This window comes from Schistocerca cancellata, chromosome 2 (assembly GCF_023864275.1).
Source record: "Schistocerca cancellata isolate TAMUIC-IGC-003103 chromosome 2, iqSchCanc2.1, whole genome shotgun sequence".
NCBI lineage: Eukaryota > Metazoa > Arthropoda > Insecta > Orthoptera > Acrididae > Schistocerca > Schistocerca cancellata.
In genome coordinates, this window is record NC_064627.1 from 238,965,274 (window position 1) to 238,990,337 (window position 25,064).

Genomic DNA, 25,064 nt, shown 5'->3' on the forward strand with positions numbered 1-25,064 from the left:
ATGATTATGTCTTAGCGTGTACATGTCTTGGACCTATACTAGGGTTGATCGTTTGTGACACCCACTCCGATCCAAGGTAAGACAAGCTGTAGCCTTTTAGGCATGCCCTGGACGACAATACTCACGGCGACGGCTGCTGGAAGGCTATTTCCAGTTCATATATAACATTTCAACTGTCATTGTTCTGCACTTAACGTTACACTGTTTGTGAGCTCATCCTGGAGGCCCATTAAAACTGTAACGCAATTTGTCTTACTGTCGGACTGGTCCCGTTTGTTGATGTGTGCAGTATGACAGCTGGTGCCAGGCCAGGAGACTGGCGTGGTGGTGATGCTGGAGGTGGACACGCCACGAGACTGGTGACTTTTGTTTACAGCGGGAGAGCTGGTGCCGGGCAGCAAGCGCGGCCTGGTGACGATGACGCAGCTGACTGGTTGGGCGGCGGGCCACATGGCGGCGCCACTGGTTGCGCTGCTGCTGCCGGACTGGCGACACTTCACTGCCGCCACCGGCGTCTCCGTGGCTCCCTTCCTGCTCGCCATCTGGTGAGTGCGACCGCCGAGCAGCTACCCCTGCTACTGCACGATGCGCGATGCAAGACGCGATATGTCGCAGAAACAACCTGTGTTGGCAGTGTGCAGAGAAACGTAGTGCAAGCGACTTAACTGGTTCACAATGAGACAACAGGGGTACAACACCGACACGTGTCTCTATCGTACCACACAGCGCTACACAGAGTGTCGGTGGCTCCACGCGACTTGTGTCGCATCATACATGGGGAGAGAAATTTTTGATTATCCGGTGTGCCTAAAAACAAATTAAAAGGAAGGTTCAGCGTTGGCCGTAATATTGATGTTTTATTGATAGCAGAATGGACTTTCGGTAACATAGTGATCATCTTCAGTGCTCATAACTCATTGTGATCGCTTCTCAGTTTTGATTATTGATAACGTGATCCCAGTGTCCGAGTTTAATTTGTTCACCACAGCTTCCAACACTGAAGATGATCACTATGTGATCGAAAGTCGATTCTGCTATCAATAAAACATCAGTATTACGGCCAACGCTGAACGTTCCTTTGAATTTAACATATATGGTCGTTGTGCACACAGCACTCCATGGAGTCGCCAATCAATAAAAACAAATTGTTTTATGTAGATGAACTAAATGTACATCCGTCTAAGTAGTTAGCTTCACTGTAAAAAATATGATTTTCCCATAAAATACTAAAAACCACAGTTTTGGGATTTGTGGGTGTTCTCTGCTATGTAGCCTCTCTAATCCCATTATGAGAAAAACAATCAGTAAAAATAATCATTTTTGTATAGCTTAGAGTCTCACATCAAAGATTAATAATAAATTTTTTTTATTATTTCCGATAGATATCGTGAAATCTACATCTGCATCTACATGGATACTTTGCAAATCAGACTTAAATGCCTCTGCAGAGGCTTCATCGAACCACCTTCACAATTCCCTAGTATTCCAATCTCGTATAGCGAGCGGAAAAAACGAACACCTGTATCCTTCCGTGCGAGCTCTGATTTCCCTTCTTTTATTATGGTGATAGTTTCTCCCTATGTAGGTCGGCGGCAACAAAATATTTTCGCATTCGGAGGAGAAACTGGATGACTGAAATTTCGTGAGAAGTTTCCGCAGCAGCGAAAAACGCCTTTGTTTTAATGACGTCCACCCCAAATCCTGTATCATTTCAGTGACACACTCTCCCCTGTTTCGCGATAATGCAAAACGTTCTGCCCTTCTTTGAACTTTATCGATTACTTACTTACTTTGTGTTCTGCCTTACGGCAGGTCTTGTCATGGGGAAGCCTCGTCAGAGAGTTCCACCGCATGAGCGTCCAGGGAAGTGATTCCAGTGGTGCTTTCCCGTTGCCTTCTACTGATGATGATGGAATGATAATGAGGACAACATAACAGCCATTCCCCGAGCGGAGAAAATCTCCGACCCAGCCGGGAATCGAACCCGGCTTTATCGATGTACTCCGTTAATTCTATCTGGTACTAATGATCCCACACCGCGCAGCAGTATTCTAAAAGAGGTCGGACAAGTGTAGAGCAGGCAGTCTCTGTAGTAGATCTATTACATCCTCTAAGTAATCTGCCAATAAAACGCACTCTTTAGTTTCCCGTCCACACAACATGTGGTCTTTCCAATTTAAATCGTTCTTAATTGTACTTTCTAGGTATTTAGTTGAATTTACGGCCTTTAGATGTGGTTTATCGTGCAACCGAAGGTTAACAGATTCCTGTTAGCACTCATGTGGATGACCTCACACTTTTCATTATTTAGGGCCAGCTGCTAATTTTCGTGCTATACTGATACCTTTTCTAAATCGTTTTTCAATTTGTTTTGATTTTCTGATGACTTTGCTAGGCGGTGAAGTATACAATCATCTACGAACAACCTACGACGGTAGCTCAGATTGTCTTCTAAACCGTCTATGTAGATAAGGAACAGCAGAGAGCGTATAAAGAGCCTATAAAATTACCTTGGAGAGCTCCAGAAATCATTTCTTCCGTCAATTATTACGAACTTTGGCCTCTCTCATACGAAAACATGACTGAGACGGTAAAGAAAAACGCCGCGCATGTTTTGTAAACTTTGCAGTGAAGAATGTAGTCGCTCGGCAGTTTACGTTCGGTGCGTTTAAGCCATATATTATTGCGCATGGAGTGTCGCTAGCATATCGAAATGTCCTTAACCCTGGAAGAACGACAATACCTCTTTCAGTTCTCGATAAAGTACGTGAGGTATACTGGGGCTTGTGCTTGACGAGGTTGGCAGCTAAGTGCCTCACATGTGGCTGTTGCTACACACTGTGCCCATATATGCAGAGTGTGGAGCTGCGGCTGCATCGTAACAGGAATTTAGATTTCACATCTCTTTTACGCCTGCTACAGAGTATCCTGAAATCAGGAAACATAGACCGAAGACAACATCGTAAGCTGATGATGCTGACTCGATGTTTTTTTCAGTTTGTGTTTCCTGATTTCACAACACTTTGTGAAAGGCGTGAAAGAGATCTGAAACCGAAATTCCTGTCAGTGCTGAACGAGCAGCTGGATAAAGCCAGGGAGAACCTTTCGGCGTTTTCCTTAGCGCCATGGGGTTCTTTTATTTCTTTAGTAACGTTGTCTACCCCTACACAGAGTGTAGCACACAGTGCTACACCATCGCTAGCAACTTATCTCACTTCAAACCGAACCAAGTTTCTTCTGAATACTCCTCAAACTGAATCATATGCTACTCTGCAAAAGTGAAAGGTTGTGAAATTCTACCCTAGATTTACAAATCTGTAAACATTTCTCTGTATGTATCACACTGAATAAAATACCATGGTAGACTGTCTTACAAAAAATTAGCTTTTCGTAATGGCTCTTTTAACGTCATTCGCACACTTTCATCAAATTACCGTATCGTAATGAGTAGATCCTCAGCAGGAGAAATAGCTAGTAGAAAATCTGTGTCCTGCTTTGCCAGAGCAATTGCTCCAAAAAGTGGAAACTGGCTGGATTCACTCTGTCGAACTCGTGGAATTTGTATTCGTATTGGGACAACCCACGAGAAACAACTGTTGAATAATGTTTGATATTTATATTATCGTATGGGTGCACCCAGTACTTCTTTTTCTTTTCCAGTTCCTTGAGCAGTAAATAATGATAAGCCACAATAAATTCCGCTCAGAACAGCTCCACGTGAGTGCTAAAAGCAGTCCACTAAATTTCCGTTACACGATAAATCACACGAATCTAAAGGGTGTGATATCAACTAAATACTTACGGATTACGAATACGTATAAATTAACTTCAACGCTCACACAGATCATGTGAGGGAAGTGAACCAAAGACAGTGACACAGTGGCAAAACACTTAGAAAGTGCAACATTTCTACTGGAGACTGCCTGCGACACGCTTGTCCGCACTCGTCTGGAGAACTGCTGTGACGTGTGGGATCCGTGTCAGATAAGACTGACGCAGGACATCGAAAAAGTTCAATGAAGGGCAGCTCGTTTTCTAACATCGCGAAACAGTGGAGAAAGTGCCAGCGATGTGGTTGAAATAATTAAAAACAAGGCGGTTTTTTCGTTGCAGCAGTATCTTCTGATGAAATTTCAATCACCAACTTTTTCCTCCGATTGCGAAAACATTTTGTTGGCGCCCATGTACACAGGGAGAAGTGATCATCGAAAAGAAGTAAGAGAAACTGGAGCTCGCACTGAAAGATTTAAGTATTCGTTTTTCCCGCACGCTCTTCGAGAATGGAACGGTAGAGAATTAGCTTGACGATGGTTCGATGAATCCTTTGCCAGGCACGTAATTTTAGATTACAGTGTAATGATGTAGATGTAGAAGTAGACGATTGCAGATGAAACTGGAGCATTATTCGTACTGTCTTGTTGCTTGTCGCATGGCGAGTCGCATCTCGCGTCGCATATCCTACTCATATCGTATTATCCCAATGCCAACACAAAAATGTCACAATGATAGGCGTCGTGTCTCCTCGCGTCACCTTCATTGGAACGTGTCATATTGCGTATCGTGCCGCGTGCGTGAACCGCGCTTGTGTTGCATGACTCTGTAGACTCAACCTCTTTCAAAGCGGACAGCGAACACCGCCGCTACGACCCCCCCCCCCCCCCTCACTCCACGAAACACACACACAGACACACACACAAATAAGCACGCGCGCGCGCGTGCCCGCGCACACGCACATAGCGTGCTTGAATGTAATTAAAGATAATGGAGCCAACGTGTGAAATACTGACTGCATATGCCATTCAACTACTGAGGATTCCGGCCTGTCTATTGCGCAAACGATAAATCTTTTTTTATAGCCAAGCGGTTAAAGGCGCTACAGTCTGAAACCGCGCGGCCACTACGGTCGCAGGTTCGAATCCTGCCTCGGGCATGGATGTGTGTGATGTCCTTAGGTTAGTTAGGTTTAAGTAGTTCTAAGTTCTAGGGGACTGATGACCTTAGAAGTTAAGTCCCATAGTGCTCAGAGCCATTTGAACCATTTTTTTTTATAGCCCAATTACGTTTCAGCACCTTTGTGCCATTATCACTGGATACTTGTATTCACAAATGGTTTGTAACCTTTCCACTATGTTTTGTTTCTGTATGAAATTTAGCCCAGCTTTACCTCCCAAACACAAAAAGCCTACGTATTACGAAAATTATGTCCCCACAAACTGTGATCCAACTTAACCTCGTATCCTAACCTTTGACTAAACAGAACCCTATTTGAATTGAACTATAACTTACTGTAATTCAGTTTGTCTTTACATTAAATGCGCAAATCAACTAAAACAGTTATCTGGCCCTAATCAAACTTTCCACTTAACTCGCGTCTTGACAACATTGTTGCAGATTTCTGGAAAGCACAACAGCAAACAGCAAGGAGAGGGCGGCTAAGCTAGGTTCCTACTCCTGGTAAAATTTCCAAACTATACACAAACAGGTCCATACCATATGGTACAATGTGGCAATGCGTAATGATAAACAGTGGGATGGGGAGAGCAGCTATTCCTATGAAATGATATTCCAGGACAACGATTTTGGACTGAAGTGTGTATTCAAAAAGACAGAGTAATACTTCGCGTGAACTTCACACAAGACATTGGTCTCAACAGTATAATGCTTAACAAAGTGAACAACGATTTAAAGCGGATACAATGTTAACAGAGAATTTCTATAAAAATCAAACAGCTTGATCAATTAATATGTTAGTGTGTAACTCAGAGAGGTAGGGTGGTCCTTCTTTCAGCTCTGAGCAAGTTATCTAGCTAAAAACAATCATTCCGACAAGCTAACTGCGCAATGTTGCAGCCCAGCCTCAAACTTCTTCTCTTCAAAAAATAATAACATTATTCAAAATTTATATTCATTTCACCTTTTAACGTGTACATCGTCTTCAGCCTTGCTGTCCTCTACAATCAATCTTTCTTCATCTAACATATACCATCACAAGTCCACACAGCACTACAGAATACGTCCGTCAGCTACCGCATTTCAACTAAGAATGTATCAAATTGAGCAGAGGCAAAGACTGTGTCACGACAAGACAACAGATATTTCACAGTAACGTAACTTGCTCTTTCTCTTACATGCACATCGATAACATACAAAAATCAAAATGACACGACCATCTTACACATTCTTTAATTTTGAATCTGTGTTGGATCTTCAGTATGTTATTTTTTTGCTTGCCATAGTTATTTTTTTTTTGTTCCTGTCCTCACCTACATGCTCTTCTATCATAGACGTGTACAGGAATCCGAACAGCTCTCAAAATGAATATATGTGACAGCCAATCGTGGGGCGGTACCTCCCTCCAAGTTATTTTTGCAGTGAATGCAGTTCATAATGTACTGTAACCTCACAGTTGACCTGGTGGGAGACCGACGCTGTTTGTGATGAGCTGATGTAATAATTTTTGAAATAAACTGAACATACGTGAGCTACATGCATAGCTGCGAATCTTGGACTCAGTTTTTGGTAAAATGTGATGTTTCTCAGGCAGACAAAGCCTGCTGGAATCCCACCACTGGCGCTAAACTTGTTCCCCCTTAGTTATGTTTTCTGTGTCACAAGGAAAGGTATCCTAGGTTACACTTTCCGTCTTGTTTATACATTTGAGTATACTATGCTTGTAAAACTTGTTTGATGTCGGAATCAGTCCCCTGGGCCTACGTAACTTTGTACCAGGGTACGACTTAAACTGATATCTACTTTGAATATCAGACTGGATTCTTACGTAAGTATCAACTGTCAGGGTAGTATCTAGACGTATCATGGATCCCATATCACTCCAGCTGTACACACCACACACCATCACAGAGCCTCCACCAGCTTCAACAGTCCCGTGCCGACATGCAGGGTCCATGGCTTTCAGGACTATGGAACTTAACTTCTGACGTCATCAGTCGCCTAGAACTTACAACTACTTGAACCTAACTAACCTAAGGACATCACACACATCCATGCCCGAGGCAGGATTCGAACCTGCGATCGTAGCGGTCGCGCGGCTCCAGACTGAAGCGTCTAGAACCGCTCGGTCACTCCGACCAGCAGGGTCCATGGATTCATGAGATTGTCTCTATACCTGTACACATCCATCCGCTCGATACAATTTTAAACGAGACTCGTCCGACCAGGCAACTTGTTTCCAGTCATCAACAATCCCATGTCGGTGTTGACGGGCTGAGGGGAGACGTAAAGCTTTGTGTCGTGCAGTCATCAAGGGGACACGAGTGGGCCTTCAGCTCCGAAAGCCCATATCGATGATGTTCGGTTGAATGTTTCGCACGCTGACAGTTCCTGATGGCCCACCATTGAAATCTGCAGTAATTTGCGGAATGTTTGATCTTCTGTCACATTGAACGATTCTTTTCAGTCTCCGTTGGTCCCGTTGTTGTAGGATCTTTTTCCGGACGCAGCGATGTCGGAGATATGACGTTTTACCGGATTCGTAATGTGCACGGCACAGTCGCGAAATGGTCGTACTGGAAAGTCCCCACTTCATCGTGACCTCGGAGGTGCTGTGTCCCATCACTCTCCCGCCGACTACAACACCACGTTCAAACTCACTTAAATCTTGATAACCTGCCATTGTAGCAACAGTAACCTATATAACAACTGCGCTAGACACTTGTTGTCTTGTATTGGCGTTGCCGACCGCAGCGTCGTATTCGGACTTTTCACATATCTCTATATTTGAATACACATGTCTATAGCAGTTTCTTTGGCGATTCGGTATATAAATGTGCAATAACATGACACTAGCAGTGATATCTGGGCATCATGGACATTGAATGCTAGGAAATAAATCAAATAAAATATAAATAAAGAATGCCGCAATGTTTTACGACCCACCCGATATCGGATCCATAATGTAATGTTACTTGATTTACGTAACCATTATGGTACCTCACCTGAACCTCATACCAGCAATATTTTACTGTGTTTCTGTAAAAGTAGTTAACATATTTCTGAGACAACATTCAGATTTGATTTCATTAATGTAGAGGTATTTTGATACATCGATATGTTTATATTGCAATGATATTAATCCTATGTGTATTATTTCTTTTGTCACTATGATCTTTGACGTACTTGTAACTCTGATTTTTGGGCGCGTAAGCGATTAATAGTTTAGTTAGAGAGTCGGACCTTGAGAAAGTCAACTCTTGGACGTCATGTTGGAAAGACGCATATTGTAGTCAGCTTATAAAATGTGAACTTTAACAGTCAGGAAGATGTTTTCAAGTATGTTTTGTATTGTGAAGTGATGTTTTGTGTGTTATATGATATTGCCACAAAAGCAAAAAAAAAGGAAGTGTAACTTAAATTCGGAGTGCTGATTATTTTTTTACATCACCATTGTCCTGCAAAAGTATAATCTTCAAGAATGGTTTGTGAAACACATCTATAAAACTTTTGAATATAGCAGAATAAAACCTAGGCCTCTTTGCATCCGAGCTTGGAATCATCACCACCTAGATTTTCGACGATTGAGCCATGATAATACGAGACCAGCGTGGGAAACACAAAAAGATGAGTGTCTAGTTTATTCATTATTACATGAAATGACTTTATTAACTGTGCTCTAATGTCACCTGCCACATAATAACTTTGTTGTTGCCCGAAAATGCAGTATTTAGCAGCGTGAGCAACACCACAATAATTATTAAATTTTGACCTTTGTTGTGGCAGGGTTGTTCGCATGAGACACTCACGATATTGATCTTCTTGCATCAGCTGCGACAGCTTCAAAGGCAAGACGTCAGTTTTACCTGTTGTGGTCAGGTGGTTCCCGGAGTCGCCGCGGTGGCTGGCGGTGCACGGCAGCGCGGAGCGCGCCCTGTCGCAGCTGCAGGCCATCGCCAAGTGCAACGGCTGCCAGCTGCCGCCGGACACGGAGCGGGTGCTGCACAAGCTGGCCAGCCGGCGAGAGCGGGTGTACGGCGTGCCGAGCCTGTTCGCCACCCGTGACATCGCCATCACGTCCACGCTCACCTGCGTCGCTGGGTGAGTCGCCGTGTTCCTCCTTGTCTCATAATGTAACTGAACCACTCAAAGTAGTGAGAAGCGACTCTTGTTACGACGTAGAACAGTACGAGGGCAGTTCAATAAGTAATGCAACACTTTTTTTTCTGAAACAGGGGTTGTTTTATTCAGCATTGAAATACACCAGGTTATTCCCCAATCTTTTAGCTACACAACACTATTTTTCAACGTAATCTCCATTCAATGCTACGGCCTTACGCCACCTTGAAATGATGGCCTGTATGCCTGCACGGCACCATTCCACTGGTCGATGTCGGAGCCAACGTCGTACTGCATCAGTAACTTCTTCATCATCCGCGTAGTGCCTCCCACAGATTGCGTCCTTCATTGGGCCAAACATAAGGAAATCCGACGGTGCGAGATCGGGGCTGTAGGGTGCATGAGGAAGAACAGTCCACTGAAGCTTTGTGAGCTCCTCTCGGATGCGAAGACTTGTGTGAGGTCTTGCGTTGTCATGAAGAAGGAGAAGTTCGTTCAGATATTTGTGCCTACGAACACGCTGAAGTCGTTTCTTCAATTTCTGAAGAGTAGCACAATACACTTCAGAGTTGATCGTTTGACCATGGGGAAGGACATCGAACAGAATAACCCCTTCAGCGTCCCAGAAGACTGTAACCATGACTTTACCAGCTGAGGGTATGGCTTTAAACTTTTTCTTGGTAGGGGAGTGGGTGCGGCGCCACTCCATTGATTGCCGTTTTGTTTCAGGTTCGAAGTGATGAACCCATGTTTCATCGCCTGTAACAATCTTTGACAAGAAATTGTCACCCTCAGCCACATGATGAGCAAGCAATTCCGCACAGATGGTTCTCCTTTGCTCTTTATGGTGTTCGGTTAGACAACGAGGGACCCAGCGGGAACAAATCTTTGAATATCCCAACTGGTGAACAATTGTGACAGCACTACCAACAGAGATGTCAAGTTGAGCACTGAGTTGTTTGATGGTGATCCGTCGATCATCTCGAACGAGTGTGTTCGCACGCTCCGCCATTGCAGGAGTCACAGCTGTGCACGGCCGGCCCGCACGCGGGAGATCAGACAGTCTTGCTTGACCTTGCGGCGATGATGACACACGCTTTGCCCAACGACTCACCGTGCTTTTGTCCACTGCCAGATCACCGTAGACATTCTGCAAGCGCCTATGAATATCTGAGATGCCCTGGTTTTCCGCCAAAAGAAACTCGATCACTGCCCGTTGTTTGCATCGCACATCCGTTACAGACGCCATCTTAACAGCTCCATACAGCGCTGCCACCTGTCGGAAGTCAATGAAACTATACGAGACGAAGCGGGAATGTTTGAAAATATTCCACAAGAAATTTCCGGTTTTTTCAACCAAAATTGGCCGAGAAAAAAAATGTGTTGCATTACTTATTGAACTGCCCTCGTATTTCAGTTGTTTCCTTCATAACTGAGTCCAAGGTAGAGGGCAAAAACAGAACGAGTATAGCTCGCGCAAGATATGGTGGCCGATGCGCAGTGGCCTTCGTTCGAAGCACTGGGCGAGTTCATTCGTTAGTTCAGAAGGGGAGGCCGATAAGTGTTTTCCACCTTTCGGCCGGTCATCGCTGACAGAATCAAGGTGCGCACTCTGCAATCTTTCTCATGCTAACTATTAGGTAAAAAAGTTTCATTTTTGCTTAACTTATAGTTTTATGTCAGGTTCATATGCCCATCACTTCGTCATCGGTCATAGTTATTGTGACATTTCCGCGAAAGTAAGACACAGGCCACCGTTCGGAAAAGTGTGCTACCAAAAAAGAGGTCGCTTTGATTTTGCTTTTGGCGCATATTACATAATATGTTGTTGTGTATGAAACTGAGCTAAAACATTGAATTTTTCTTTAATATTGTTAGCAGCCAATCTAGAGAAAACTGATCTGATGTAGAACACTCATTTGTGATCGCGCCGAGCTAATGATAAAGCCAGATTGAAATATCCACTACATTTCTCATATTTCATAAACGATTTGAGATATCGAAATGGGATTTTTGGCAAATGATGCGATGCAAAGCGGATAGTATTTTACCGTATCGTTATTACGTAAAACTTTATCTACCGCGTTTTTCCTATAACTACCGACTTTTTTGGTGAAAGAATGTAATTTTTAAGGACCATCGATAGCTGATGAAACGAAAAATGCTATGGGCTTTGGAACAACGTAAGTGAAGATATTACACGTTTATTTTGTATCAAGAATGTGCTTTTTCATGAGCTACTCCCCTTACTTTTCCCCTGTTCCCCATTCAATAGACTTAATATAATAATAAACCACTGTTTCAGAATTCTCGGGTAATTGTGTCTGCACGACATGTTAGTGAGACAAGACCAAAAAATGGTTCAAATGGCTCTAAACACTATGGGACTTAACATCTGAGGTCATCAGTCCCCTAGGCACATAACTACTTAAACCTAACTAACCTAAGGACATCACACACATCCATACCCAACGCAGGATTCGTACCTGCGACTGTAGTAGCAGCGCAGATCCGGACTGAAGCGTATAGAATCGCTTGGTCACAATGGCTGGCTGAAATGAGACAGTGTAAACTCTGTGTATTTTCTCAAAAGAAGAAAATTTTGACTTGCCAACCAGACAAATGTGTAGGTTTTAGTCAAAATTCGCCACTCATGACACTTCTCTGGAAGTTTCAAATGGTTTACAAGCCAGGTGAAAATAAATCTCGGTATTTTCGGCGGAATTCTTTTGAGACACTAACAAAAGCAGAGGTGCAGTAGATATTATTGTATGGTCACCGTGTAAGTGTGGGCACTGAGGGGCCCCCACTTAATATTTACAAAAAAATGCGAGCATAGGCTACATTTTAAAATGACACTTCCCCTCTAGCGCTCGGCATCTCCCCTACAGCCCTCTGAGCGACCCCCACCACTACCACTCTCCCCACACTTCCCCAACTAACTGCACATCTACTGGCCACGGCATTTTGCGTACGCTTTACAAGCACAGTGGTGAGGTTTTTGGACAACATGGTTGTGGAGAGAAGCAGCGATTAGCATGATTAATCAATAATTCAAAAACAGTCTTAATCATATTTATTATTATTATACCGCCAACCGGTTTCAACCCGACGTAGGGGTCATCTTCTGAACGTTTACACCATTGCTCAACTGCTGGTGGTGTCACTCCTGTCCTGCCCAGAAGATGACCCCTACGTCAGGTTGAAACCAGTTGGCGGTGTATTAGTAATAATAATAATAAATGCGATTAAGACTGTTTTTGAATTATTGACAGTGGTGAGGGTTGCATTTTTTTTAGAAATCAAGGTGTCACTGTTATGTCGTTGCTATACTGGATTCCTTCGTTCCCACTGTGGTTTCATGATTACGTCGCGTCTGAGAATGGTGGCACTGCAGTCACTTCCTACTCATCGCCTCGCTCTCCCTTACTAAAGGGTGCAGGAGGGTGAAGCCGTGACGTAGCATGCACACTGTGTGTATGTTGCTGCTGTTGTAGTGTAGCGCAGACAGAGTGAAAAATGACCGACTTTCGGAATCCTATGTCCTCTAACAAAGCTATGTCTAGGGTGCAGAGAGTGTAAGACGAAATTTAAATGATGTGATGAAACACAGCTGCAAATTTACTCCATAAGAAGAAGAGTGATATCTAGAAAAAGTTTGATTCTATAGTCCGCAATTCAGATCGGAACAAATACTAAGTTCGTCCACTGCAAACAAAATTGTTTATTCTTGTTTAATAAATTTACAGTTGCATATGTAGCGGCCATATCGTGTGTTATCGTTTCCTTCCAGACTCGTGAACTCGCTCTACTGTCTATGTTGCCATGGGCCATTTGTACCCGACAACAGACGCAAGCGAAGAGTTTTCAGTTAAATGGGCGGCAATGCATACTGGCGAGTCGAGTCTTCAATCGTACAGAGACGGCAAGTTTGCGGGCCAACGAGACATACGGGCCCTGCAACGAACTTGTGACGTCACACTAGTCAGCTTGCCGCCACACTTCGCGAACGCTCACCTTCGTGCAAGGCCCACGGGAAATCCATATTGGACTGAAAAGGTACCCCGAAAGGTCAAAATTGTCGCGTGCCATCGAGGACTGCACTTAAACGTGCAGTCTAGATCTATTAAACTCGTCTAAAGAAGTTACCCGCTCTCCGCCTGAGACGGCTGCTGGTACTCGTAAAGCCGGCCGCAGTGGCAGAGCGGGTCTAGACGCTTCGGTCCGGAACCGCGCGACTGCTACGGTCGCAGGTTCGAATCCTGCCTTGGGCATGGATGTGTGTGATGTCCTTAGGTTAGTTAGGTTTACGTAGTTCTAAGTACTGATGACCTCAGATGTTAAGTCCCATAGTGCTCAGAGCCATTTGAACCATTTTTGGCCTGCAGTGTCACGTGCTGTGACGTAAGCGCAACAACCTATCTTCCTCGTGGGCTCCAGCGAGTTTAGAGATGACGGCATAAGACCTGCTGGCGAGTTTAAAGCTAACAGATAGACCTTATTGCTGACATCTAGACCAGTACTGTGAAATACTGAGTGGAGACATGTTTACCCTGATGTTGTAACTTTACACAAGACTTATTTTTCCCTATTGGCCAATTTCGACCTCACTCCCATTATCAAGCATATGTGTGTAAATACCGCACTAAGTTAGAGCGTCAGCTCAAACATGTCTTCACTAGACCATCTGTGGATGATCCAGTTATGAAGAAAACAATTGAAAGTTGCGTGGCAAGACGTTCAGGGCTTTCATACCTTATCAACAGACAAAAATTAAAATGGTTCGAAAATGCTGGCTTCAACATGCCTCGATATTCTTTCCAATATATTAATTTTAATCTGCGTGTATTGTCTACAATCAGTTGACATGTGGCCACTTGCACGCAAACACTTGATAACGACCATGATATTGAAATTGGCCAGTTGCAAATGAAAATGTTACGTGATGTTACATCCTCAATGAAAACATGTTTTTAGATAACCACCGTAACGATATATTTGGGAATGATTTGTTTCATATTTTACGCTGTAATAAAATTTGAATGGTCAGATTATGAATAGAAACTCCACAGTTGATAATTGTAACTGGGTAGATCTACCGGAAAAACTCATTAAGAAACTAATAAAAGATGGTGCTAATCAAACTCCTAATGGGAAACGATAGATTCAACGCGAAAGATTCAAAAATTAAATTATCAGTTGCCATCTAAGAAATAATACTTCCTGTCATTCAATTTCCCATTTTAGGGCTTTTCTTTCTTCCTTGCTCAGTAAGAATCTTTTGATAAATTGCATTCTCAGAGATTAATTTCGTTTTGTTCTCGGATGCTATGTAAATAGCAAAGCAGATAGGACAGTTTGAGAAAGGGCAGTGTGGCCAACCCGTGTATACTCGTACATCGTCTTCTCGGACTTTTATTATCTATCGTAATCCAGTAAATGACTTTCTTCGTCCATCTACCAGCCGTTCGCCTGATTATATGCCCAGCGCACTTGTTTCCTCTCCATTACAATAATACAGGGATAAAAAGTGGAAAGTCTTATAGTACGAACACCTTGACCGAACGCTGTCAAATTGGTATTCCAGATTTTCCATGCTTATGGGATATGTAGATTAATCTTTCAGCCGCACGTGAGCATATTTTCAGTACAGAAAAAACCATTCCTACAACGAAGAATTTTTTGAGTGCATGGTGGTTGTTGAGTGTATTGGAAATTTTCAAGTGCGTATTGCAACACACTGTGCCCAGAGAAAATGTCCAATCATTGGCATGAGTGAAATGGAAGCATCAGACCGACTGACTGCGCAGACAGTTGAGTGTAATGTAATGACTGCAGAATGTTTGGTCAAGAGATGAATCCCGAACAACAGTGTGGTAACAAGAGTACTCACTGTTTTTCTAGAAGGGTGACTGGCTCGGAAAAATAGACGGATGATAATAGCTAAAATCCAAACACATGTTACGGGAACTGTGTCAGCACCAACTGTCGGGAACATATTACTGAAAGCTTGCTTAAGTTTTCAATTTACTATGCGCCGTTTAACGCTGAAAACATAGCACTGACTACAGGGACTGGAATGCGGTAGGGCCAGTGCCGTGGTGTTAAACGACCAGTTTCGCTTCTGTTTGTGGCGGTCAGATCTACGATGACGTGCCCGTGAACGATGTGGTCGAAACCGGAAGGAAGCAGTGATTACCGAGACCTTCTCTCTAGAACTCCTGGCATTTTGTTGTAGCGTTGGAATGGTGTTTGTGGGGGGAGAGGCTATGTTCTCGCCATTATATGGCAAGAACGGTGAAACTATATTTATATCCATTATGAACAGGATAAAAATGGATACCCCAGTGCCGGCCGGAGTGGCCGAGCGGCTCTAGACGCTACAGTCTGGAGCCGCGCGACCGCTACGGTCGCAGGTTCGAATCCTGCCTCGGGCATGGATGTGTGTGATGTCCTTAGGTTAGTTAGGTTTAAGTAGTTCTAAGTTCTAGGGGACTGATGACCTCAGCAGTTAAGTCCCATAGTGCTCAGAGCCATTTGAACCATTTGATACCCCAGCAGGAAAATCCAAGAACACACACTGCATTTCTCACTTTAGACGCCTTGAGGAATGTACGCATCCTTGACTTTTCGGTTCCCCAATTTTTCACCCATAGAGCACATCACGGACCCGATCGGGAGACGTCTACTTTCAAACCAGCTTCCAGGCATCAACCGTCATGAACTGATACAGCACGTATTTCATACATGGCAAGGTATTGCCCACGATGGCATTCAGATGTCAAGAGGACTACGAGAGTGTATTTGCGCCTGTGGGGGTCACAACTCATAGTAATCTTGATAATGGATATCAGCTCCACATGGAATAAAAGTTTAATCGTTTAATAGCAGTTTTGTTTAGGTCATCGCTACCAAGTTTCATAAATATCGAAGTAGTGATGTATGGTGTAACACTTCCGATTTCTGCCAATGTACCTTTGGTCATATTTTCCACTCTACTTTGGTTCCTGATCTGTTCGTTTGTTTTCCAGTATCTCCTAATTGTTGCATATCTTCCTTGCTCTATTTACATATATCAATGAACATCGTTCAATTTTTCTGTAGTTTCAGCATTAAAATTCAGTGATTGTGAGCTTTCCTTTTAAAACACAATGGAAACTTAGCTTTGGAAACGACATGTAGCACTTCAAGTGGACGAGGTTGATCTGTGGTCACTGACAACAGTAATTCGTACAGAGTTTAAAAATAATTATGATTGACAAGATTGGTAGCTCGTCTCAGGTACCTCTCGGTTAGAGTCCTTTTCACGAGCTTGCGCCGTGTTACACGCCTGCAAACTGACACATTTGGCAGTCCACTTTGATACATAATAAATCGGTCAATTTAAATCACGCTTTTTTCAAAACTGGACATACTCGTCACAGGGTGTTATCCAGCATCCATATTTGTAGAAAATACGACAGTGAAAGTGGAAGCTTCGTTAAGGCTGCTTACTCTGTAGTTAGGAGAAGAGATCTTAAGACGGACAACACTGCCCTAAATGGGCAAAACAGTCACTTACAAACGGAAATTAAGTCTGTTTTGTGGCCGAGCGGTTCTAGGCGCTTCAGTCTGGAACCGCGCGACCGCTATGGTCGCAGGTTTGAATCATACCTCGGGCATGGATGTGTGATGTCCTTAGGTTAGTTAGGTTTAAGTAGTTCTAAGTTCTAGGGGACTGATGACCTTAGATGTTAAGTCCCATAGTACTCAAAGCCATTTGAACCATTTTTTGAAGTCTGTTTTCATTCACTATATATTGAGGAGCACGTCCAAAAACAGTAGTCGCTCTGGTCTTAAAGTCAATCCACCTTACCGTGCTTATTCCATACAAAGAATTTGCACAAAAACACCACTTCTGAGTAATGACCTACATTACCAGCGCACTGTCAAATGACCCCTGGTATACGTTACAAATCATCTACAGTGCTCCAAAGCTGACAGTGTGCTCTTCTAATGGGCAAACACATATATTGGCTGGTCAGCTGAAAATTAGGTTTTATATTTAAAATTGTGTTTCTTATTGTAACGATGTAATCAGGTTAAGGTACTTCTAAGACTCGATATTCATACAGTTGTTCTCTTATTTTTATGGACTTTGTTTTCATGTACTTTGTTTCGTTTATATGTTGCCGTTTTAAATTTTTTAGTCATCGGCCTTCTGACTGGTTTGATGCAGGTCTTCACGAATTCTTCTCCTGTGCCAACCTCTTCGCCTCAGAGTAGCACTTGCAACCTACAACCTCTATTATTTGCTAGATGTATTCAAGTCTCCGTCTTCCTACACGGTTTTTACTCTCTACAGGTCCCTCTGGTTCCATGGAAGTCATTCATTGATGTCTTAACAGATGTCCTGCCATCTTTTCCCTTCTTCTTGCCACTGTTTTCCACATTTTTCTTTCCTCTCCGATTCTACGCAGATCATCTGCTTTCCTTGTCTTATCAGTACACCTAATTTTCAAGATTCGTCTGTAGCACCACGTTTCAGATGCTTCGATTCTCTTCTGTTCCGTTTTTTCCTAGCGTCCATGTTTCCCTGTCATACAATACTGTGCTCCAAGCGTACATTCTCAGAAATGTCTTCCTCAAATTAAGGCCTTTGTCTGATACCAGGGACTTTTCTTGCCCAGAAAAACTCTTTTCTCCAATGTTAGTCTGTTTTTGATGTCCTCCTTGCCTTTCCGTCGTGGGTTATTTTGCTGCCTAACTTCATCTACTTCGTGGCCATCAGTCCTGATGTTAAGTTTCTCGCTGTTCTCATTTCTGCTTCTTCTCATTACTTTCGTCTTTTTCAGATTGTCTCTCGATCCATGATCTGTACTCATTAGATTATTCATTCCATTAAGTGGTTCCTCCAGCTCTTCTTCACTTTCACTGATGATAGCAATATCATCAGCGAATCATATCGTTGACATCCGTTCACCTTGAGTTTTAATTTCACTCCTAAAGTCTTCTTTCATTTCTATCAATTTCTTCGATGTATATATTGAACAGTAGGGGTAACAGATACATCCTTGTCTTGCACTCTTTTTAATCCTGGCACTTCATTCTTGGTCTTCCACTCTTATTGTTACCTCTTGACTCTTGTACGTGCTGTATGTTACCCGTCTCTCCCTATAGCTTAGCCCTACTTTCCTCAGAATTTCGAACATCTCAACAGCATTTGACAATGTCGAATGCTTTTTCCAGGTGACAAATTCTATGAACGTGTCTTGATTTTTCTTCAATCTTACTACCATTATCAATCGCAGCATTAGAATTGCCTTTCTGGTTTTACATTTCCGAAAGCCAAACTCATCATTATCAAACACATCCTCTGTATTGTTTTCTGTTGTTATGTGTATTATTTTTCTCGGCAATTTGGATGCATGAGCTGTTAAGCTGATTGTGTGATGATTCTCGCAATTGTCAGCCCTTTTAGCTTCCGGAATAGTAGGACGATATTTTTGCCGAAGTCAGATGGTATAGCGCCAGACTCATACATTCTACATCGAACGTGACTCGTTTTATTGCCACTTCCCCCTATGATTTTCGAAATTCTGATGGAACCTTATTTATCCATTCTGTTTTAATTGATCATAAGTCCTTCAAAGCTCTTTTGAATTCTGGTTCTAACTCTGGATCCTCTATCTCTTCTAAATCTACTCCTGTTTCTTTTTCTATCACGTCAGACAATCTTCCCCCTCATAGACGCCTTTAGTGTATTTTTTCCATTTGCTCGTCCTCTCCTCTGCATTTAACAGCGGGATTCGCATCTTAATTTTTACAATCATTGCTTTTAATTTCACCGAAGGTTGTTTTAAGAGTCAGTCCTTTCGACATTCATTTCTTTTTCGATTTTTCACGTCTTTTTGCATGCGGCCATGTCATTTTAGCATCCCTGCCACTCATGTTTATTTCCGTCCTCAGCGATTTGTATTTTTTAATTCCTGAATTTCCTGGAACATTTTTATACTTCCTTCTTTCATTTATCGACTGAAGTATTTCTTCTGTTACCTATAATTTCTTCGGATTTTGTACCATTGTTTTTCTTTTCAACTTCTGTGATTGCCCTTTTTAGAGGTGTCCATTCATCTTCAACTGTACTGCCTACTGAGCTATTTCTTATTGCAGTATCTTCAAGCGTATCTCTTCATTCCTTAGTGCTTAAGTATCCAACTACTTTGCGTACTGATTCTTCCTGACTAATCTATTAAACTTTAGCCTTCTCTTCATCATTTCTACGTTGTTTTCTGAGTCTATATCTCGGTACGCCTTAGATTCAGTATCTAATTTCTGAATATCTGTCTGACCATGATGTAATATAACTGAAATCTTCTGTATCTCCCGGACTTTTCCTATTACACCTCCTCCTCTTGTGATTCTTGAACAGAGTGTTCGCTATTATTAGCTGAAATTTATTACAGCACTCATTTAGTCTTCATTCTCTTTCATTCCTAGAACCAAGCCCATACTCTCCCATAACCCTTTCTTGTAGTCCTTCTCTACAACTGCATTCAAGTCCCCCATGACTATTAGATTTTCATCTCCCTTTACGTACCGAATTAGCCGTTTAGTATTCTTATATACTCTCTCTCTCTCTCTCTTCATCTTTGGCTTGCAACGACGGCACGTATATCTGAACTGTCGTTATATGACAACTAACTATCCTTGACGGTGTTGGTTTGCTGTCGATTCTGATGAGAACAACCCCATCATTGAACTGTTCACAGCTACACACTCTCTGTCCTACCTTCCTCTTCATAATGAATTCTACTCCCGTTATATCATTCTTCTTTCCATTTCACTTCACTAAACCCCACAATATCTAGACTCATCCTTTCGTTGGTTATTGCATCTTTTTCTCATGGTCACCTCCTCTTTGGTACTTCCCTCCCGGAGATCCGAGTGGGGTACTATTCCGGAATCTTTTGCCAATGGAGAGATCATCGTAACATTCTTTTCTATTATAGGCCACATGTTCTGTGGAAACATATTACATGTTTTTAATGCAATAGTTTCCATTGCTTTCTGCATCCTTATGCCGCTGATCATTGCTGATCATTCCGCCTTTAGCGGCAGTTTCCTACCCCTTTGGGCAAGAGAGTGCCCTGAAACCCTGTTCGCTCCTCTGCCCTCTTTGACAAGGACGTTGGCAGAATGAGGGTAACTCCTTTGCCGGAAGTCTGCGGCTGCCAATGCTGATTTTTATTCATAATTTAAGCGGTGGCAAGGTTCGAACCCCGGGCCAAGGAAGTTCTCATTACTAGTCAAAGACGCTACCCCTAGACCACAACCTAGTAGCCATCTACCAGTAACTCACTGACATAATTTAAGCCACCTGACAGGGTATGACTGTATAAACCTTCTCGACTTATTAACTGATGATATTGTCGTCAGATCTGCGGAAGGATCTTACAATCATCTAGGCATAATATTTACGCGGTTGTTCTGAATGCCACCTTCACGTCAGCAGGCAGTTTACTAATCTCGCCATAGCTAATACCGTGAACGGCAGTCCTTCTACAAGCCACGAAGAACCAACAGTGTGCGTGCTAGAAATCGTTGCTGTTGCCCCTGAGCGCTAGTAGAGATGTACAGGGCCACAATGGTAGAAACAGGCAAAAACGACGAATCTCTGTCTAGTATCACTGTCAGTATATTCTGCCCCTTCATTTGAATATAACATAAAACAAGGTTCTTAATCTTGCTTAGCTGTCACTTGACACAACACTGTGGAGTAATACATGTGGCGCAGCGAAAACACTGACAGCAACGAGAGCATCAGTCACAGATCAAACTTTGTACATGTAAGAGTAAAACAAAGCAAGGGCAGTGTATGCTAAGCCCACTCATAACGATCTGTACTTGGAGGCGCCAAGCTGAGCGTAGTACATAAAACTTTACTACATTGTCCCATGTTGTGTCCATCACTGGCAGCCTACAGGATTAATTGATACACTTGGAAGAGGTAGTCAGTAAAAAGTGTATGTGCAAAACATCAAATTGAGAGAGTTCTGCAAGAGTAAACATTAGTCCGACGAAAGAAAGAGGCAGAAGAAAGAGATATTGTCTACAGTCTTTCTACGGCACATTGGAAATGTTTCCTCAGAAACTGACAGAATAATGAAGAAACATAAAGTGGATGTGATCCTCCTCCCACCGGCCATGTCGGCAGTTCATTTAGGAGTTCCGAAAGTCGAACTGCTTTTACGAAAGGCGGGAGTGTATGAAATTAGCTGTGAGAGTAGTAAAAGACACCTAGGACAGACAATACACCCAATCAAGAGCGGAACATCGAACATTAGCGACACACCCGCTTTCTACAGCCCAACAAATCTGCAATGGCTGAACTTCCACAGGCCATTCCAAGGATTACGGCTAAGTCAAGATAATGCCCACAGCCTCATCCTACTGGGATTCAGTGGTTAAGGAAGCTAAGAAAATACAGTTGGCACATAGTCTGCTCAGCCGAGAACAGGGTTTCCGCTTCGACAAATGATGGAAGCCATTCATTTCACAGTTGTGTTCGCAGAGGAATGATTGTTCTGAGTCTTCGCAGCCAGGCATTCCAACATGCCCTTAAATTTAATAACCAATCACATAGTTCGTAAGAACTATAGATTTTGTGAATCTCCATTTACTTTGATTCAGTTTTAGATGCGTAGAGCTTACCTGTGAATGACGCTCTTGCCACAGACAGTATTGTCTTTGATGCAAGCGTGTTTACTCCGCAGTATTGTGTCAAATGGCTCAGACTCTGCCAGCTACTCACCTTGAAGACGGCTGTAAGGTTATCACCTGAAATATCGGAAGAAGGAACGATACTACCCGGATGCATGCCCGAAAGGTAATAGAATAAACAAACGTCCTGTTTATATGGATAACGATAAGTCACATTATTGTATCTAGACAAACGGGCTTTTCCTAAAACCATTATCAATTAAAAAAGTTCAAAAGATCTTCGTGAAGCTGACATCTACATCTACATCTATATCTGCATCAATACTCCGCAATCCACCTGACGGTGTGTGGCGGAGGGTACTTTGAGTACCTCTATCGGTTCTCCCATCTATTCCAGTCTCGTATTGTTCGTGGAAAGAAAGATTGTCGGTATGCCTCTGTGTGGGCTCTAATCTCTGTGATTTTATCCTCATGGTCTCTTCGCGAGATATACGTAGGAGGGAGCAATATACTGCTTGACTCCTCGGTGAAGGTATGTTCTCGAAACTTCAACAAAAGGCCGTACCGAGCTACTGAGCGTCTCTCCTGCAGTCTTCCACTGGAGTTTATCTATCATCTCCGTAACGCTTTCGCCATTACTAAATGATCCTGTAACGAAGCGGGCTGCTCTCTGTTGGATCTTCTCTATCTCTTCTATCAACCCTATCTGGTACGGATCCCACACCGGTGAGCAGTATTCAAGCAGTGGGCGAACAAGTGTATTGTAACCTACTTCCTTTGTTTTCGGACTGCATTTCCTTAGGATTCTTCCAACGAATCTCAGTCTGGCATTTGCTTTACCGACGATCAACTTTGTATGATCATTCCATTTTAAATCACTCCTAATGCCTACTCCCAGATAATTTATGGAATTAACTGCTTCCAGCTGCTGACCTGCTATATTGTAGCTAAATGATAAAGGATCTTTCTTTCTATGTATCCGCAGCACGTTACACTTGTCTGCATTGAGATTCAATTGCCATTCCTTAACCATGCGTCAATTCGTTGCAGATCCTCCTGCATTTCAGTACAATTTTCCATTGTTACAACCTCTCGATATACTACAGCATCATCCGCAAAAAGCCTCAGTGAACTTCCGATGTTATCCACAAGGTCATTTATGTATATTGTGAATAGCAACGGTCCTACGACACTCCCCTGTGGCACACCTGAAATCACTCTTCCTTCGGAAGACTTCTCTCCATTGACATGCTGCGTTCTGTTATCTAGCATCTCTTCAATCCGCAAGAGGTGTTGAGGTCAGTAATACAAACGGAGAACGGTGGTTGCGATTTAGCAGCCACGGTTCGCCCAACTGCTCCCGTTGGAGGTTCGAGTACTCCCTCGGGCGTGGGTGTGTGTGTGTTGTCTTTAGCGTAACTTTGTGTAAGTTAGATTAGGTAGTGTGTAAGCTTAGGGGCCGATGACCTCAGCAGTTCAGTCCCATAGGACTTACCACAAATTTCCATTTTGCAATTTAGCAATGTTTATTGTTGGCTCCAGTGTCTATGCTCAGATCAGATAACTGAAGTGCAGCTTGGGCTCATTCTGCATTTCAGCACGACGATGATGGTACTGTACGACTCGACCCTGCTGACGATGACGAACGCTGTGGACAACAGCCCCGTGCTGAACCTGGTGGTGCAAGCGGCCATCGAGGTGCCGGCGTACATGGCGGGGCGCGTCGCCAGCGATCGCATGGGCAGGAAACCGGCGCTCTACTGCGCTCTGCTGGCACTCGCCATTCTCAACACCTGCACCGCCGCCATCGCAGGTACGTCGCAAAGCGCTGCAGGCGCGTCGCCAGTCCAGCTGTTCTTAATTTGGTTACGGTGCGCGAGAGAGAGGGCAGATTAACTCCCATAGGTTGGCGCCGAAACTGGTCGGCGCTATCTGGCCTTCCGATACAGTCGCGCGAACAGCGCATATGAAGAAGGGGCGGTCGCTCTATTCTGCCTACTTGCGTTAAGGCAGAGAAGTCTGAAGAATGGGCTCGCGATGCGGTTCCTTGAATCGCCACCCAAACTGTATTGTGTCACAGCTAGCCACCACGTTTCCTCCGCCATGTGGTACACAACGCGCCTTCTAATATTGTGTCGCCGGCCGGAGTGGCCGAGCGGTTAAAGGCGCTTCAGTCTGGAACCGCGTGACGGCTACGGTCGCAGGTTCTAATCCTGCCTCGGGCATGGTTCTGTGTGATGTCCTTAGGTTAGATAGGTTTAATTAGTTCTAAGTTCTAGGGGACTTATGACTACAGATGTTGAGTCCCATAGTGCTTAGAGCCATTTGAAACATTTTTTCGTTCCAGTCGCGCATCGTTCGCGGGAAGAACGACTGCCGGAAGCCTCCGTGCGCGCTCGAATCTATCTAATTTTACATTCGTGACCTCCTCGAGAGGTATAAGTAGGGGGAAGCAATATATTCGATACCTCATCCAGAAACGCACCCTCTCGAAACCTGGACAGCAAGCTACACCGCGATGCAGAGTGCCTCTCTTGCAGAGTCTGCCACTTGAGTTTGCTAAACATCTCCGTAACGCTATCACGCTTACCAAATAACCCTGTGACGAAACGCGCCGCTCTTCTTTCGATCTTCTCTGTCTCCTCTGTCAATCCGATCTGGTATGGATCCCACACTGATGAGCAATACTCAAGTATAGGTCGAACGAGTGTTTTGTAAGCCACCTCCTTTGTTGATGGACTACATTTTCTAAGCACTCTCCCAATCAATCTCAACCTGGCACCCGCTTCACCAACAACTAATTTTATATGATCATTCCACTTCAAATCGTTCCGTACGCATACTCCCAGATATTTTACAGAAGTAATTGCTACCAGTGTTTGTTCCGCTATCATATAATCATACAATAAAGGATCCTTCTTTCTATGTATTCGCAATACATTACATTTGTCTATGTTAAATGTCAGTTGCCACTACCTGCACCAAGTGCCTATCCGCTGCAGATCTTCCTGCATTTCGCTGCAATTTTCTAATGCTGCAACTTCTCTGTATACTACAGCATCATTCGCGAAAAGCCGCACGGAACTTCCGATACTGTCTACTAGGTCATTTATATATATTGTGAAAAGCAATGGTCCCATAACACTCCCCTGTGGCACGCCAGAGGTTACTTTAACGTCTGTAGAGTCTCTCCATTGAGAACAACATGCTGTGTTCTGTTTGCTAAAAACTCTTCAATCCAGCCACACAGCTGGTCTAATATTCCGTAGGCTCTTACTTTGTTTATCAGGCGA

At 43.4% G+C, this 25,064-nt stretch overlaps 1 protein-coding gene across 1 annotated transcript in view; it reads left to right on the plus strand.

Annotated features, from left to right (window-relative positions):
* Positions 1 to 25,064, plus strand: part of LOC126144848 (solute carrier family 22 member 7-like) — a 213,456-nt gene that overhangs the window by 166,247 nt on the left and 22,145 nt on the right. The window contains exons 7-9 of the mRNA XM_049915516.1: positions 377 to 545; positions 8,830 to 9,051; positions 23,370 to 23,584. Of these exons, the coding sequence (XP_049771473.1) occupies positions 377 to 545; positions 8,830 to 9,051; positions 23,370 to 23,584 (606 nt within the window). The remainder of the gene's footprint in view (positions 1 to 376; positions 546 to 8,829; positions 9,052 to 23,369; positions 23,585 to 25,064) is intronic.